We start from the raw sequence: 18,171 nt of genomic DNA, 5'->3' as shown, positions 1-18,171 counted from the left end.
TGCTCAGTAAATAATGGTTCTACGGGAAAGGGAAGGGGAGATCTGGTTTCTGTAGCAATAATACCTCATATTTACGTAGCTCTCTCCTCCCAGAGAGCTCAAAGGGCTTTAATATAGATTAAATCTGCTCCTCTCCAACCCTGTGAGGTAGGTAGATGCAGATATTCTCAGCTCCCTTTCCCAGAGGCACAGAGAGGTTAATTGGCTTGCCAAAGGTCACGCAGCAAACGGAGAGGAGGGGAAAGAGGACGGAACTAGGACCCAGGTCAATGCCCTTTCCCCTAGGTCACACAACCTAGCAGCTCCAGAGCAGCTGGGACCAAGTGTTATAGATGTCCTGAGCACCTACAGTGTGCTGTACTGAATGTCTGGGGAAAGTTCAAAAGAAGCAAAATACATACTCCCTTCCCATAAGGAGTTTCCACTTTAATGGGAGTGACAGGCTGATAAATAGGAGGAAGAGCAAAGATCAGATAGGGAGGAGAAAAAGAGCTATCAGGGGTTCCAACAGATAGAAAAAGGTTTTCTCCCCACGGTTAAGGAGTACGGAGAAAGTAGGTAGTCCCCTCCTCTCCCAAAGTGAGGGAGACATTACAGAAGCAGGGTTGCCTGTTGGACAGGACATCGTTCTGGGAGTCGGAAAGATCTGGTTTCTAATCCCAGCTCCGCCGCTTGTCTGCTGTGTGACCTTGGGTGAGTCACTCTGTGCATCACTTCAATAGTATTTATTGAGCGCTTACTAGGTGCAGAGCACTGTACTAAGCGCTTGGAATGTACAGATCGGTAACAGATAGAGACAGTCCCTGCCCTTTGACGGGCTTACGGTCTAATCGGGGGAGACGGACAGATAAGAACAATAGCAATAAATAGAATACTCACCTGTAAAATGGAGATTAAGACTGTGAGCCCCATGTGGGACAGGGACTGGATCCAAACTGATAATCTTGTATCTACCCCAGTGCTTCTTACAGAACCTGGCACGTAGTAAATAAAATACAAATACCATAAAAAAAAAAGGAGGTGGCTGCACTGACTTGGCAAGCATCCTGCATCCAAAATAATAACTGTGGTATTTGTTAAGCGCTTACTACGTGCCAAGCACCGTACTAAGCACTGGGGTATATACAAGGTCATCAGATCCCACACGGGGCTCCCAGTCGAAGCAGGAGAAACAACAGTCGTATCCCCATTCTTCAAATGAGGGAACCGAGGTACAGAGAAGTGAAATGACTTGCCCAAGGTCACACAGTAGAGAAGTGGGCAGAGTTGAACCAGGTCCACTGACTCCCCAGTCCAGGCTCCTTCCTCTAGGCCACACAGCTTCTCCACAAGAGCCATTTTCCCCCGCTGAAGGAGGGAGGAGAGAAAGCCACCATTACAAACCCTGGGCACAGATCCTAGGTGACTCAGTGATTAGAGACGGCTTAACAAGCTGGGGTCTGTGTCAGATCAGAGCTAAAAATGGCTGGTGATTTTTCTCATCGTCCGGGGTCGTTCGGGGCAGAACGGAGGCAAGAGGAGAGACCCCAGGGTGGATCCGTGGGCAAGGGAAGGCATCTGATTCTCAAGCCTTACCCACCCAGTGCCACCTTGGCCTGTGGCTTTGCCCAGGAAATATACTGTGGGTTTCTTTGTTCCTCCGTCAGATGAAAAAGCCACCTGGAGAGCTTGAGAGGCTGGAGGTAATTTACTACGCACCATCGAGATGAAATGTATTTACCGAGTCCTTACCGTGCGCAGAGCACTGTACTAAACCCTTGGGAGAGGACAATAGAACAGAGTTGATAGAGGCTGCCCCTGCCCACATCGAACTTAGAGCCTAGAGGGGAGAGACGGACATGAATGGAAGTAAATAAATGACGGATCTGGACATAAAGTCCCGTGGGGCTGAGGTGAGCGTGAATTAAGGGAGCGAATCGGAGTGACGCAGAAAGGGTTGGAAGAGGAGGAAATGAGGCCTCAAGCAGGGAAGGCTTTGACATGAGTGTCAAATCCCTGGACGAGGGATTTTCTCACAGGTCCCTGGAGAGACCGGAGGGTCTCAACCTAAGGAGATTTCAGCTGGTTTGTCCCCTGGCAAGGGGATGATTAAAGGGATTTTGGGGTGCCACCAGTGGCCACATAAAACACAGTCTTCAGAGGACTAAGGGTCAGAGACCAGAACAGGGACAATTCAAGTCACAGTCCACCTGCCGCCACCCTTATTTCCTTTGGGAGGGCAGAGGAGGGGAGGGGGAATAGGGTCTCAGTGAGGGCCAGAAGAGAGACCCGAGAGTGGTGCCCAGCTAAGCTCCGGACTGATGCCGTTTCTACAGTCAATCCTAGTCCTGGCATCAGATGAAGATGATGGTATTTGTTAAGTGCTTACTATGTGCCAAGCACCGTTCCAAGCACTGGGGTAGATACAAGGTCATCGGGTTGTCCCACGTGGGGCTCACCGTCTTAATCCCCATTTGACAGATGAGGGAACTGCGGCACAGAGAAACTAAGCGATTGGCCCAAGTCCACACAGCAGACAAGTGGCGGAGGTGGGATTAGAACCCACAACCTTCTGACTCCCAAGCCCGGGCTCTTTCCACTAAGCCACGCTGCTTCTCCACCTATCAGAGCCCCCAAGCTACCAGAAGCAGGGACTAGATGACTAGGATGCAATTACAATAAACAGGTCTCCCTTTGGCACACTTCCTGGAATCCCAGAGGCAGCCTAGTGAACTGGGTTCCAATCCCAGCTCTGCCACTGCCCTGCTGTTTGACCTAGACAAGCCATTCAAACTCTCTGGCTTTCCATTTCCTCATCTGCTAAAGGGGATCTTACCCCGGGTTTCCTCCTAGACTGTGAACCTCATGTGGGGCAGGGTGATATCTAATATAATAATCATAAAAACTGTGGCATCTGTTGTGTGCCGCGTACTATATTAAGCCCTGGGGCGGATACAGGCGAGTCATGTTAACAAATTGCTTTAATACCTATTTTTTTCAATTAAAAAATAGATTGGAAAGAGTCCCCACCCTTCTCACAGCCTAAGTATATGGATTGCTCCATCTACCCCAAGACTAAACGCAGGAAAACTGAGGAAACACTCGGGAACTGATTCCGCCACCTCCTTGGTCTAGTTGAACCAGGCAACCTCCTTTACCCCATGGCAGGATTTTCCTGTTGCGTATGGAATGAGGGACAGAAATGGAAGAGGAGCTCGAAAAGGCTATTTGTACAAGTTGCCAGGCTGATTTTCTCCATCTCTGCTGGGAGTTCCTCTCTAGACTGTCAGCTCTTTGCGGGCAGGGAACACCTCTACCAACTCTGTTGTATCGTACTCTCCCGAGGGTTTAGTACAGTGCTCTGCACACTGCAAGCCCCAGTGATTGAGGTTAAACAGAGCAGAAGCACTTAGTACAGTGTTCTCCATACAGTAAGTGCTCAATAAATACAACTAACTTCACCCTCATCCACGTTAGCCAGACCAAGGTACCTCTCTCTCCACTGGATCCTGGAAACTTTTGCGGGTAGCCAGAAAAGACGTCACAAAGGGCAGGATCAAAGAGAAAAATGCCAGCTTGCATCCCTCAATTCCCATCCCTCTTATAATAATGGTATTTATTAAGCACTTACTATTCTGGCCCTCTCAAGCTGTGAGCATGGTGTTGAAACCAAAATGTCGTGCCGTGGACCCCCTTGAAACAGTGTGATTCTTACCGTCCGGCGTTGAGGGTGAATTTGGTTGTGTTCACTTGAAATTTCTAAATAAACAGAATGTAATAATAATAATTACGGTATTTAAGTGTTTACTATGTGCCAGGCACTGTACTAAGCGCTGGGGTGGATATAAGCAAACGGGTTGGATGCACGTGGGGCTCTCCATCCCCATTTTACAGAGGCACAGAGGAAGTGAAGTGACTTGCCCAAGGTCACACAGCAGGCAAGTGGCAGAGCTGGGTTTAGAACCCATGACCTTCTGACGCCCGGGCCTATGCTCTATCCTCTACACCATGCTTCATTTTAAAAAGATAAAAATTCATTCCAATTGCACAGGAACAAAACAGCCTTTTCCGCCCAGGCTGTTACCTTCCTTTGCTCTTCACTTCTCCCCACAGATTCTCCTAATAATCATATTATTTATCAAGTACTTTACTAAGTGCCAGGCACTGAACTAAACCCTGGGGTAGATACAAGACAGTCAGGTTGGACACGGGTCCCTGTCCCTACTGGTGCTCACGGCCCAAGAGCGAAGGCGAATACATACGTATTTAATATTTATTTTACAGATGAGGAAACTGAGGCACAAAATAGCGACTTGCCCAGGGTCACACACTAGGCAAATGACAGAGCTGGGATTACAATGCTGTACCTGGAAAGATGGGGAAGGAAGCGATTTCCGGTGGCTTAGAGGCAGGGTGGCCTCTTGCCCGGTTTACGCCGGGAAGCAGCGTGGCTTAGTGGCAAGAGCCCGGGCTGGGGAGACAGAGGTCGTGGGTTCTAATCCCAGCTCTGCCCCTTATCAGCTGTGTGACTTTGGGCAAGTCACTTCACTTCTCTGTGCCTCAGTTCCCTCATCCGTAAAATGGGGATTAAGACCGTGAGCCCCGCGCGGGACAACCTGATTACCTTCTATCAACCCCAGAGCTTAGAACTGTGCTTTGCGCATAGTAAGCGCTGAACAGATACCATACCTTAGTCCAGCATGGATACGGACCCAGGCACCTTTATGCCCAGCCTCCCTCTGCAGAGTCACACCGCTCGGAAGTAGCATCTGAGTTTTGTCTGTTTCGGATTTGGGGGGTATTTTTCAAGGGCTTACTACGTCAAGCATTGTTCTAAGCGCTGGGACCGCTGTCTATCAGGTTGGACACGGTCCCTGTCCCACGTGGGGCTCACACTCCAAGTAGAAGGGACTAGGGATTGAGGGCATATCCTGTCCTCGTCCTCTCTGATCTGATTATCTTCTGTCTAGCCCGGCCCTTGGTAAAGAAGAAGCCCTTAATCCAACAGCTGGGGAACAAGAGGGGAGAAGGCTCCTGCTAAAGTCGCCAAGAGAAACCCTGGCACAACGTTTGTCTGATAGTTTAGTCGCACCCCTTGCCTTGCGACGGGGTCTTTGCTAAATCTGTTGAGCTGAGGTGCCATCTAGTGGTTCTCTGCCAATTTCCTCCCAAGCCCTGGTTGGCACGCATCCTCAGCATCATCATCATCATCAAAAATGATAACGTTGGTATTTGTTAAGCGCTTGCTGTGTGCCGAGCGCTGTTCTAAGCGCTGAGGTAGATACGGGGTCATCAGGTTGCCCCACGTGAGGCTCACAGTCTTCATCCCCATTTTACAGATGAGGGAACTGAGGCACCGAGAAGCAAAGTGACTGGCCCAAAGTCACATAGCCCACAGGTGGTGGAGCCGGGATTAGAACCCATGACCCCTGACTCCTAAACCCGGGCTCTTTCCTCTGAGCCTCGTCGCTTCCCACATCAGCCCGGGGCCCAGGAGAGAGGGAGAGAAGCCTCCCCTGCCCCGACCTGGAACTCAATTGGAAGAAGAGCAACGTTGGATAGAGCCCAGCAGGACCTGGGTTCTAATCCCAGCTCCGCCACTTATCTGCTGTGTGACCTTGGACAAGTGGCTTAACTTCTGTTACCTCATCTGAAAAATGGGGATGAAGACTGGGAGCCCCATTTTAGGACAGCTGCTTCCTAGGTCACTGTGAACACAGGTGTTACTTAGGAACCATCGAGCTAGACGGCAAGAGCCTGAATAAGAGATAGACCAGTCGAAAAAGACTGTCCTCAAATAAAACCAGACCAGTGGCCACCCCGGTTCCAGCTGAGAATCCTCGATTCCTACAACAGGAAGATCAGATCATCTCCCGTCCCGTCTTCAACTAGGCCGCCGCACCAAGCTGTCCCACACCCACAGTTCAGGGCTTCAGACATAGGCAAGACCCTCTCAGTCCCACTTCCTATCCCCAGAACCCAGTAGAGAGTGGCAGAAGAGAATCTTCCACACTACAAAAGGAAAAATTTAAAAAGTCAAACACTTCCATTTTAAGCAGACTCATTTCTGAAGGCATACATTTATTTCATGCAGTATTAAAAAAACACACCGTATATTATCTAAACACACCCTAGGCTCCTGTGCCAGGTTCTGGCAAAAGATATTTTTGCCCGGCAAGGCGGGGGGCACTTAAGACTAAAAGATAACTCTCCACTGCGAAAGGGACGAGTTTCCCCGGGGAAGCTCCAATTATGCAGAGGGGCACTGCTTCCCTTAAGTTATGAGAAAGACCCAAGTGTGTATGTGTGTGTGAGAGAAGAGTCAGACCCATAAAGGGGAGGGGGAAAACAAAGCAGGAAACCTGTCAGTTTTGCCCCTTAAGACGTCAGAGATTCCCATCCTCACCCAATTTCCTCTCCCGATGCCTCCTCAACCAGGAAGACGATGGATCGGGGAAAGAGAGCCAGGACCAGAACTGGACTTCATTAACCACTTACAAGCCCACCCACTTTCTCCCCCAGACGTCCATCTCTTCCTCTGAGCTCAGGCTCAAAGCCCCAGCCAAAAAAAACGAAGGGCAGCTGTGATTCTCTGGAGAGGAAAGGGAAAGCCTTCCAGCCTAGGCGGGGCAGAGAGGTTTCCTCAGCTCGCACTGAAATCGGAAGTACCGCCTACAACTGAGGCAGAAGTAGGGCTTCCGGCCGCGGTGGACGTTTTGGTGGAGGAGGAGACGGGCTCTTTGGGTAAAACTCTTTCCACACTTGGAGCACCTAAAGAGCCTGAGGCCCCGGTGGGTCGGCAGGCGATCGGTGAGCCGGGCCACCGGGGGAAAGCTCTGCGGGCAGAGGTGACAACTCTCTTGGGTGTGGGTGCTCAGGTGGGCGCTGAGGTGAGCCACCTCCTCGAAGGTCTGCCCACAGAGGCCGCAGAAGAAGGGCGGCGCTTTGGTGTGGAATTTGAGGTGGGCTTTGAGGAGGAGGGGCCGGGCGAAGCCCCGTCCACAGATCCCACAGTTGTAGGGCCTTCCCGCTTCCCGTTTCGGGACCAGGCGACCTTCCGACCAGAAGGACCTCCCGCAGTAAGGGCACACGCCTTGGTTCTTCCGTTTGAGGAGAGCGGCCACCTTGCATTTCCCCCTCCTGTGAGGCCTCTTCGGATCCGTAGGGCCTTCCGCCTCCCGAGCGCCTCGCCTCTGGTGCCCGGCAGGCCCTGGCTCTCCGATTCCTTCCTCTTTGGAGTTCGGGCTCTCGTCGTGCCTCCCGCGGCTTCTCCGGGGAGCTCTGGGGGAAGAGGAGACCGGCTTGACAAGTCCTAGGTCCTTTCTGCTCATGTTTTCTGCAACAGAGAGGAGGGATGGAATTAGAGTAGAAAAGCAGCGTGGCTTAATGGCAACAGCACGGGTTTGGGAGACAGAGGATTTAGGTTCTAATCCCGCCTCTGCCACTCATCTGCTGTGTGAGCTTGGGCAAGACACTTAGTTACTCTGTGCCTCAATTCCCTCAACTGTAAAATGGGGATTAAGACCGTCAGCCCCATGTGGGGCAGAGACAGTGTCCAACTTGATTATATTGTGAGCTCGTTGTGGGCAGGAATGCGTCTGTAATATTGTACTCTCCCAAGTGCTTAGTTTGCACACACTAAGCGCTCAATACGATGGAATGAGTTATATAATGTATCGACCCCAGCGCTTAGGATAGTGCTTGGTCCATGGTAAGCACTTAAATACCATTTTAAAAAACCCCCACAAAACACTCAGTCACTTTCTTCATGCCTCACCTGCACCGGGGCCACGAGGGACTTGCTCCTCTTCGGAGGCCGGGAGAGCGGAATCACGAAGCTCTTTGTCCGGGCTGCAGGGGACAGAGGAGCAATTTCAGGGTCAGCCCCCCACTCACACCCCCCCCGCCCCCGGCCCCCCGCCCAGAGACCAGACCAGCCCTGCCTCAGTGGCACAGAACCACAGGAAGTCCACAGCTGTGGTGGGGAGGGTCCCAGAAGACTCAAACAGTCACAAGATTATCCCTCCGACCCACACCCCCTGAAGAAAACCGACCATTTCTGCCATTTCTGTTGGGTGGTACTCACTCGAACGCTGAATCCAGTGCCTTTGGAAGGGAAGCGGTGTGGCCTAGTAGAAAGAGCACAGGTTTGAGAGTCAGAATTCCTTCCTCCCCCTAGTCTAATTCCATAAACTCATCGTGGGCAGGGAATGTGTCTGTTGGTATTGTGCTCTCCACACACTAAGCACTAAATACAGTTGACTGACTCTGGGGAGGCAGCAGAAATACCCACTAGCCTCACCAATGAAAATATCCACCAGTCATCACTGTGAATAGTCTATACGTTCTTTTTTGAATTACCTCACGAGTTAAGGGCTTTGGAGAAGCCCTGGGCAGTGGAAGTCAGTGCAGAGACAGACAGCATTAATAACTTGATTCCGCTGATCTTGATTCTACTGATCTTGATTCTATTTATCTTGATTCTATTTATTGCTATTGTTCTCGCCTGTCCGTCTCCCCCGATTAGACCGTAAGCCCGTCAGAGGGCAGGGACTGTCTCTGTCTGTTACCTATTTGTCCATTCCAAGCGCTTAGTACAGTGCTCTGCACATAGTAAGTGCTCAATAAATACTATTGAATGAATGAATAACCACAATTGTGGCATTTATTTTAGGGGCTTACTATATGCCAAGCACTGTAATAAGCCCTAGGGAAGATAGGTTGGATCCAGTCCCTGTCCCACATGGGGCTCACAGTCTAGGAAAGAGGCAGAACAGGTAATAAATCCCTATTTTATTGATGAGGAAATGGAAGCACAAGGAAGTTAAGTGATTTACCCGTGGTCACACAGCGAGCAAAGCCAAGATTACTCTTTATAATGTAGGCTGAGGGCAGGGAACGTGTCTACCCATGCTTTGAACACAGTAAGCGCTTAATAAGTTCAATCGAATGAACTCCATTGTACTGCCCTGTTCTAAGTTCCGGGGTAGATACAAGGTAAGCAGGTTGTCCCACGTGGGGCTCACAGTCTTAATCCCCATTTTACAGATGAGGGAACTGAGGCACCGAGAAGCAAAGTGACCTGCCCAAGGTCACACAGCTGACAGTTTAATACAGAGAGTTCTGCACCCAGAAAGCACTCCATAAATACCACTGACGATAAAACCTGGGGCTCCCGACTTCCAGGACTTTGCTCTTTCCTCCAGGCCGAGATGTTCATCAAGCAAGGCTACCTCCAACCCACTTGAGTGTCCTAACACATGGCTTAGCGGAAAGCGTCCGGGCTTGAGAGTCAGAGGTCGTGGGTTCTAATCTCTGCTCTGCCACTTGTCAGCTGTATGGCCTTGGGCAAGTCACTTAGCTTCTCTGCGCCTCAATTCCCTCATCTGTAAAATGGGGATTAAGACCGTGAGCCCCACATGGGGCAACCTGCGTTCCTTACATCTACTATGGCACATAGTAAGCGCTTAAAAAAAATGCTATAACTATCAGCACTTAGTATTCATTCATTCAATAGTATTTATTGAGCACTTACTACAGTGCCTGGCACATAGTAAGCACTTAACAAATGCCCTCCTTATTATTATAGCTTCAGAGAAAGAAAAATAAACAGAAAAAAAAAACACCTTCTCACCCCACTGTCCAGAAGACGGCTCTTCCTCGGGAAAAATTTCCTTTCACCACCACCCACAAAGCAGCTGCTCCAAACCTGCAAGAAAATGCCTCCCCCCACTTCAAACGTAGCTAGCAACCTCTTCCTCCGCTCTACCCTAAAATGCTTTTGGGGCTTCTGAGCATTCTTTGCTCCTCAATTGGCTACCAGACCATCCATCCCCGGGGAAATGGACTCAGCTGAGACCCTGCCTGGCCCCAACCCTGGAAGAGCAGAAGGCAGGTGTCGGCCGGCATCATTTGTCAGCTCACCTGGAACGCAGTAGGAAACCGAAGCATCAATCCAGCTCGACGTTTCCACGCTTCTGCTCTCTGCGGAAACTTCCTTCGCCTCCATTTTCATTCATTCACTCATTCATTCAATAGTATTTATTGAGCGCTATGTGCAGAGCACTGTACTAAGCACATTTTCCGGGAGCGTACCTGTTAACTCTCTCATCAGTAAGCGTCCGTGTGCTAAAAGCGGGGAAAAATAGCCCCTCAGCCTGAAAAACTCCCCGACCGGGATGAGGTTTTTATGAATGGGTTTAGAACAGCTTCTCCACTGACCTGCTGTGTGACCTAGGGCAAGTCACTTAACTTCTCTGTGCCTTGGTTCCCTCATCTGCAAAATGGGGATTCGATAACCCTCCTCCTTATTCTGAGCCTTATTCTGAGTCTGTGTGACCTTGAATCTACCTCAGTGTGTAATACCCAGTATTATTATTACCATTATTATTAGGAAGGCAGTGTAGCTTAATGGAAAACACTTGAAACAGAGAGAGAGAGGAGACATTCTAGTCTCAATTCTACCGCTGGCCGGCTGGGTGACTTTGGGCAACTCACTTGACCATTTTCAACCTCAGTTAGAGAAGCAGCATGGCTCAGTGGAAAGAGCACGGGCTTTAGAGTCAGAGGTCATGAGTTCGAATGCCAGCTCTGCCACGTCAGCTGTGTGACTGTAGGCGAGTCACTTAACTTCTCTGTGCCTCAGTTACTTCATCTGTAAAATGGGGATTAAGACCGTGAGCCCCACGTGGGACATCCTGATTCCCCTGTGTCTACCCCAGCGCTTAGAACAGTGCTCGGCACATAGTAAGCGCTTAACAAATACCGACATTATTATTTCCCTCTCTATATAACGGGGACTCAACACCTGTTCTTCCTACTGAGTCGGAAGCCTTCGTTTTTCTTCTGTCTACCGGAGCGTACTAAACGTCATCAGTGATCTTGCAGGGTCACCCAATTACCACCTAGGGCTGACTGGAGTCACAGTGGGAGGCAGGAATGATGGAAAGGAGAAGCAGGAGGTTGAAACGGGGATGGAAAGCGTCGCCGATCTGAATTCTATTTTCCAGGGCTTAGTACAGTGCTGTGCACACAGTAAGCGCTTGATAGATACGACTGAGGACTGGACTGCTGTATCAGCCTCCCCGCTGGCCTCCCAGCCTCCTGTCTCTCCGTATCCGGTCCATACTTAGCTCCCTTTCCCCACCCTCCCCAGCCACCTCCTCCAGAAGGCCCTCCTTGATTAGTCCCTTCACCGTCCTGATCGTACTATTCCCTGTGTCACCTCAGCACCCTTCTGGGCTTATCTGGATAGGTGGCATTGATTTGTTTACCCTCGGGGGTTAAATTTTTACCTCTTGTAATAAAAATGATGGCATTTTAGAACAGTGCTTTGCACATAGTAAGCGCTTACCAACTGCCATCATTACGATTATTATTATTATTTGTTAAGCGCGATGAGCCAGGCACCGTACATTTCTCATTAGACTGTAACCTCCTCTGAGTAGGGACCGCATCTTAAGCATCTTAGCAGAGTGGCTTAATGGAAAGAGCCCGGTCTTGGGAGTCAAAGGACTTGGGTTCTAATCCCCCCTCTGGCACTCTGCTGCGTGGCCTTGGGCAAGCTACTTCTCTGTGCCTCAGTTACCTCATCTGTAAAGCGGGGATTAAGGCTGTGAGCCCCATGAGGGACACGAACCGTGTCCAACCTGATTTGCTCGTATCCACTACAGTGACCCGGTTTAATAAATACCGAAATGATTATTAAGCACGTACTAGGTTCCAAGGACTGTGCCTTGGTGCCGGAGTAGATACAAGATACCCAGCCCTTGCCCCACACGAGGCTCCGTCTCAATCCCCATTTTTCTTTCCAGATGAGTTAACTGAGGTGCAGAGAAGCGACTTGACTAAGGTCACAGGTCATCCAGCAGACAGGAGGCAGTGATGAGATTAGAATCCAGGTCCAAGGTCACTCAGCAGACAGGTGGCAGAGCCAGGATTAGAATCCGGGTCCTCCTGACTCCCAGGCCAGCGCCCCACCCCCTGGGCCTCACTGCTTCTCAAACTCTTTGCCGATCCTCGAGGGGTTGGGGGGTGTGAAGGACGGAAAGAGGCTCCTCACCTCTCTGCCACATGCTTTTCCAAGGCTGCCTTGGTTCCGTTCCTCAGGACTCCCAGGGCAGTTTCAGGGTAATCGCCAGATTTTATAAGGGGAAAAAAGCGCGCGCACACACGCGCACGCGCGCACACACAAAAAAAACCCTCCAAGCGGGGACATATTTTTAAAAGCAAAACTTTATTTTTGTTGAACTTGAACCAAGTCTCGGTACCAGGCCGAGTTAAGGGCGGGTTTCCGACCCTCCAACGGCCGCACGGCTTCTTGTCCCGTCGGCTCGCCACGGGGTCACCCCCCGGGGGGACACTCCCCCCAACCCTCCGCCCCAGTTTGCTTGGACCAGACGAAGGTCACGATCGGACACCGGAGCTCATAAAGGAATTCCAACGGGAGCTTCAGACGTCTTTCGGCCCGTATCTTCTCTCTCCATCCCTTCCCTCAGCCCGACCAGGTTCTCGTAGGCGGCTTCCCGACCCTCCCGTCGGTCGCGACAACTTTCCCTCCCTCCTTCCCTCCCTCCCCGTGGCCCGGCGATGGACCGGCCCATTCCGAGGGCGGGATTCCCTTCATCTACCTGTCCCCAACGTGTTCTACACCCGCCACCCCCCACCCCTCCGGCCCCCGACCCCGACATCCCCTCGGCGGACCCGGCCCGGGGCCGGGCTACTTCCTGCACGAATTGCACCGGTGGCAGACCAGCTGGCAGAAAAAGCGGAAGCCCTGCCCGCAGCGGGGGCAGAGGAAAGGTTTGCGGTCGGAGCCGTGGCGGGAGACCAGGACGCCCCAGGTGTGGCGGGCTCTCAGGTGGTCCCGGTAGCGGGCCCGGCCGGAGAAGGCCCGGCCGCGGCAGGACGGGCAGGAGTGGGCCCAGCGCCCTTGCGGGACCCTCAGCTTGAGGGCCAGCACCAGCCTGGGGCCGCCCGGCTTCGCCGGCACCGGCGGGCTGGCCTCGGGGGGTCCCCGGGGGCCTCGGCGGCCGGCGGCGCGGGACCCCGGGTAGCGGAAGGCCCAGGCCAGGCGGAGGGCCAGGGCGATCCCGCGGCCTCGCCGCCCGCCGCCCAGGCGGGCGCAGACCTCCCGGAACTGGCGCAGGGACTCGGCCCGGCGGTGGCCGGCCACGCGGCAGCGCAGGACCTGGCGGGCCAACAGCTGGGCCAGCCGGAACCGGAGGCCCACGAGACACAGGGAGCAGCGGCACAGGGCCGCCGCCTCCACCAGGGCCACCAGCCGCCGGAAGGGGTCCCCGCCGGCCGGCCCCCGGCCCTTCCCGTCGGACGGGCCCCCGGCCGGCTGCCGCCGGGGGGCCCGGGGGCCAGGCCGGCACAGGCCACAGGTCCCCACCCTCTTCCTCCGCGGGGCGGGGGCCACCCTGGACCTCCTGGAGCTCCGCGGCGAAGGAGGCGGCGGCGGAGGAGGAGGGGGGCTCCCCTGCCGCTCCTCCACCGGGCCCGGGCCCTCCCCGGGGAACGGGCGCAGCCCCCGCCTCAGGAAATGCGCGCGCCACTTCCTGGGGATCCGCAGCGCTATCAGGTGCACGGTCGGTTCCGGAGCCTCCCGGCGAGCCTCGCCGCCGACTCCTGGAAGGAATGATCGTCGTCACAATCGTATCGCGGGCGTAATAACCGCGGTATTCATTAAGCGCTCACCCTGCGCCAGGCGCTCTACTACGGGACGGGGAAAATACGAGCTAATCGGGTCGGACGCAGTCCCTGGCCCACGCGGGGCTCCAAGGGAAGCCCAGAGAAGTGAGGTGATGATAACTGTGGTTCCTGTTACGCACTGACTGTGCGGTGGGCACGGTACTGAGCGCCGGGGTGGATACAAGAGGTTGGACGCAGTCCCCGTCCCACGTGAGGTTCACAGTCTCCATTTTACAGACGAGGCAACCGGGGCGCAGAGAAGTGAGGTGACTTGCCCAAGGTCCCGTGGCAGACAAGCGGCGGAGCCGGGATTAGAACCCGGGACCTTCTGATTCCCAGGCCCGGGCTCTATACGCGAGGCCACCCTGCTTCTCTGGGGCTCATTAAGGCATAAAGGGGTGGGAGGGATGGGGGCGGGGAAGGAAAGAGTCTTCCCGAAAAGAGTGGCGGGGCATTCATTCAATAGTATTTATTGAGCGCTTCCTACGTGCAGAGCACTGGACTAAGCGCTTGATACACTACGATACGCTACGGCCCCCAGATCCACAAGATGGCCTTCAGAAGCGGGCCGGCCTAAAGCACTGAGCCCGGGCCTGGGAGTCACAAAACCTGGGTTCTGATCTTCACCTCTGCCATTTGTCTGCTGAGTGGTCTTGGGGAAGTCACTTCCCATCTCTGGGCCTGGGATTGAGACCGGGAGCCCCACGCGGGACGGGGACCGTGTCCGGCCCGACTGGCTTGTATCTACCCCAGCGCTCGGTACAGCGGCCAACACGCGTAGCGAGCGCTGAACAAATACCATTTAAAAAAATACGACGCCTGCTCTCCCTCCCGCTTTGCCGAGCAGCCCCGTATGGAGCAGGGTCTATGTTCTCACCTGACAGAATCGCCCACTTGACACAAAGTAAGGCGCTTAACGAATACCGGGCTACGCACCGGAGTGGGTACCAGCAAATCGCGTTGGACACTGCCTCTGCCCCATGCCGGGCTCACAGTCTCAATCCCTCTTTTAACAGACGAGGTAACCGAGGTCCAGGGCAGTGAAGTGACTTGACCAAGGTCTCACAGCGGACAGGGCCACTTGGCCATGCTGCTTCTCCAGGGATTGAGACTGTGAGCCCCGTGTGGGAAAACCCTATTACCTTGTATCTACCCCAGGGCCTGGAACAGCGCTTGGCACATGGTAAGCGCTCAACACACACCATCATCCTTATTATTATGACCACCACACTACAAAGGGAATTAAGATGCTCATCTGGTCCACTTCCCTACCTCTGGACAAGGTCTAACCCAGCCAAGAGGCGGAAGTATATATCTGTATTTATCTGCAATTTTTTACCTCTTAATTTATTTATATTGACGTCCTCCTCCCCCTCTACACTACGAGCTCGTTGCGGGCAGGAATGAGTCCGTTTGTCCCCAAGGATCGTATGCGTTCAATAAATCCGATCGAACGGATGAAGGAAGTCTCCACCCCCTGCTCTGGAAGAGCTCCAGAGAGGAGACTCTTCGGTCTCCGGGCTGGTGGAAAAAGCCTCCCATTTCTTCCCGACACCGTCCCGACCAAGGAGTCTGAGCCCCTGCTCCTCTCCTCCGGGCCCTGCTGTCCTACGATTCATCGTAACGGTCCCGGTCTCTTACGCTGCCTCTGCTCTAAATGTTTTCACCCTTCCCCACGTGTCCGTCGCCTCCCTGTTTATTCGTAGCACCTGATCGTTCACGCCTGTGTATTCTTCCCAGCGCTTAGTACCGTGTTCCGCACACAGGAGGCGGGTACGACTTAGTACCACTGGGCTCCGTAGAGAGAAGCCACCCGGTGTAGATGGGCTTATCCTCCCTATATTGCCCCCCTGCTCCCTGGGACCTCCCCCCACCCCTAATAATAATAACAACAATAATAATAACGATGATACTTGTAAAGCGCTTCCTCTGTGCCAAGCGCTGTTCTAAGCACCGGGGTAGATACAAGGCGATCGGGTTGGACGCAGTCCCAGTCCCTCCTAGGGCTCCCGCTCTTCATCCCCATTTTACAGGGGAGGTAACCGAGGCCCAGGGAAGGGAAGTGACTTGTCCAAGGTCACAGGGCAGACACGCGCCCACGGTCCAACTCCAGAGGCAGCCCAAGCTAGCCAACTTGACCTTGTCCCCTTACCTGGGCAGGCTCCTTGGGGGTCCTCCTCCCCGTCCTCAGGGGCTGGCCCATCCGGCTCCCCGGAATCCGCCCTCGGTCCATCCCGGCGGGGATCCTCCGCCTCGGCCAGCGGAAGCTCCGTCTCGGAACCTGGGGGCAACGCAAGGGGACGTTACCTAACGCTGTGTGACCTTGGGTAAATCACCGGGCCGCCCCGTGCCTCGGCGTCCTCATCGACAGGACCGCCCCCATCTATCCAGCCTTCCGTGGTGCCCACCCATCTCCGCCGTCAAAGACGACACTCGCCAATCCATCGGCTCTCTCCCTCCTCAATAATAGTAATGATAATGCTGGTATTTGTTAAGCGCTTACCATGTGTTCGAAGCGCTGGGGGAGATACAGGGTAATCAGGTTGTCCCACCAGTTAATCCCCACTGTACAGATGAGGTCACTGAGCCCGGGCTTGGGAGTCCGAGGTCATGGGTTCGAATCCCGGCTCTGCCACTTGTCAGCTGTGAGACTGTGGGCAAGTCATTTCACCTCTCTGTGCCTCAGTGACCTCATCTGTAAAACGGGGATTAAGACTGTGAACCCCATGTGGGACAACCCGATCACCTTGTATCCTCTCCGGCGCTTAGAACAGTGCTTGGCACATAGTAGGTGCTTAACAAATGCCATCATTACATAATAAGCACTTAAAAACCCCAATTAAGTTAGACTGCAAGCCCTTCAAAGGGCAGGGATCGTCTCTGTTACCGATTTGTCCATTCCAAGCGCTTAGTCCAGTGCCCTGCACATAGTAAGCACTCAATAAATACTATTGAATGAATGAATTAATTAAAAGGACTTTGTCTCGCCCATTAGCGTGTCCGATCCTTGCAGACCCACGCTCCCTCATATAATAATGACGGTATTTAAGTGCTCACTATATGCCAAGCACTGTTCTAACCACTCTCCCCATCCTCAAAGCCCTCCCCAAAAAACCAAAACCCAATCACAGCTCCTCCAGGAAGCCTTCCCTGACTAATTTCTCCTATCTCCCCCACCTGTGATGACCTCTGCACTCGAATCCATATTCCCCACTGCACGGATGTATAGGCAACACCCCGATATTGTAATTTATTTCAATATCCTTCCCCCCCCGCGCTTTACTGTACGATCCCTGCAGACTCTACTGGACTCTCCCGAGCGCTCAGCACAGTGCTTTGCACACTGCAAACGTCCAGGTCCTCAAGCTAGGCAGACACTGTCTTCTAAACTCTATTGTCCTCTCCCAAGCTAGATTTAGCTTCCAGCCCCAGCTCTACACTGTCTGGAAAAGCAGTGTGGCTCAGTGTGTAGTGCCTGGGCTTGGGAGTCCGAGGTCGTGGGTTCTAATCTCAGTGGAAAGAGCCCAGGCTTTGGAGTCAGAGGTCACGGGTTCCAATCCCGGCTCTGCCGCTTGTCAGCTGTGTGACTGTGGGCAAGTCACTTCTCTGTGCCTCAGTTCCCTCATCTGTAAAATGGGGATTAAGACTGCGCGGCCCAAGTGGGACCACCTGATGACCCTGTAATCTCCCCCAGCACTTAGAACAGTGCTCTGCACGTCGTAAGCGCTTAGATACCAACATTATTATTATTATTAATCGCGCCTCCGCCGCTCGTCAGCTGTGTGACTTTGGGCAAGTCACTCCGCTTCTCTGGGCCTCGTCTGGAAAATGGAGATGAAGACATGGGACAACCCGATGACTTTGTATCCGCCCCCAGTGCACAGAAGAGCGTTGGGCACAATGGAAGCGCTTCACCGATACCATTATTATCTGCGCCCTTGGATAAATCACCTTTGGGGCGGCCTGTTTCGTCACCTGGAAAATGACGGCAAGATGGCCACTTCCGGCCCTTCCCTCTCAGGGCCAAAACAAGAGGGGGTCACGTACTCTGACAGAGGCCAAGGAGGCCTACCAACCCCAGAATAAAGGGCAGGTGGGAGTCCAACATTTCCCTCAGCTTTGGGGAATTTTGGACTCCCATGAGAAATTAGAAAAAAAAATCAGTATCAACTCCCTTTGCCCTAAAGCGCTTCCAAAACCAAAAAACAGGTCTCAGCCTCCCAACAGGGCGCCCAGATGGGTTTTCCAGGCCACTGTGAGAGAAGAGGAGGGGGTCCCGAGGGGTCTCCGTCGGGCTGGACGCCTCAGCCCTGTGGCTTCGACTTTCCCTCAGGCGACCGCCATTTTGGCCCCACCTGGGGCCCTGCAAAGACTTGCCTGCGGGGGGGCTTTGAGGCCCCTCGGCCCCAGAGGGCCCTTGGGGGTCCTCTTTCTTGGCCTCTTCGCCTCTGTCCATCTTGGAGGTCGTCTTGCTTTCAGGAGCCCTCAAGAGCGGCC

At 53.4% G+C, this 18,171-nt stretch overlaps 1 protein-coding gene across 1 annotated transcript; it reads right to left on the bottom strand.

Annotated features, from left to right (window-relative positions):
* Positions 1–6,040: 6,040 nt before the first annotated feature.
* On the bottom strand, positions 6,041–9,654 carry LOC103170502 (zinc finger protein 628-like). The gene is made up of 4 exons (XM_007668856.3): positions 9,614–9,654; positions 8,066–8,108; positions 7,757–7,830; positions 6,041–7,315 (listed from the first exon to the last, which is right to left on the bottom strand). The coding sequence occupies exon 4, from the start codon at positions 7,308–7,310 to the stop codon at positions 6,600–6,602; it is 711 nt and encodes a 236-aa protein (XP_007667046.1). The 5' UTR covers positions 7,311–7,315; positions 7,757–7,830; positions 8,066–8,108; positions 9,614–9,654; the 3' UTR covers positions 6,041–6,599.
* Positions 9,655–18,171: the final 8,517 nt, after the last annotated feature.

The sequence above is a fragment of the Ornithorhynchus anatinus genome, chromosome 16 (genome assembly GCF_004115215.2).
Source record: "Ornithorhynchus anatinus isolate Pmale09 chromosome 16, mOrnAna1.pri.v4, whole genome shotgun sequence".
Classification (NCBI taxonomy): Eukaryota; Metazoa; Chordata; class Mammalia; order Monotremata; family Ornithorhynchidae; genus Ornithorhynchus; species Ornithorhynchus anatinus.
This window is presented reverse-complemented; position numbering and strand designations above follow the sequence as displayed.

Bases quoted from the DNA above. Each gene is read 5' to 3' on its own strand.
- LOC103170502 (XM_007668856.3), bottom strand. From the start codon at position 7,310: ATGAGCAGAAAGGACCTAGGACTTGTCAAGCCGGTCTCCTCTTCCCCC.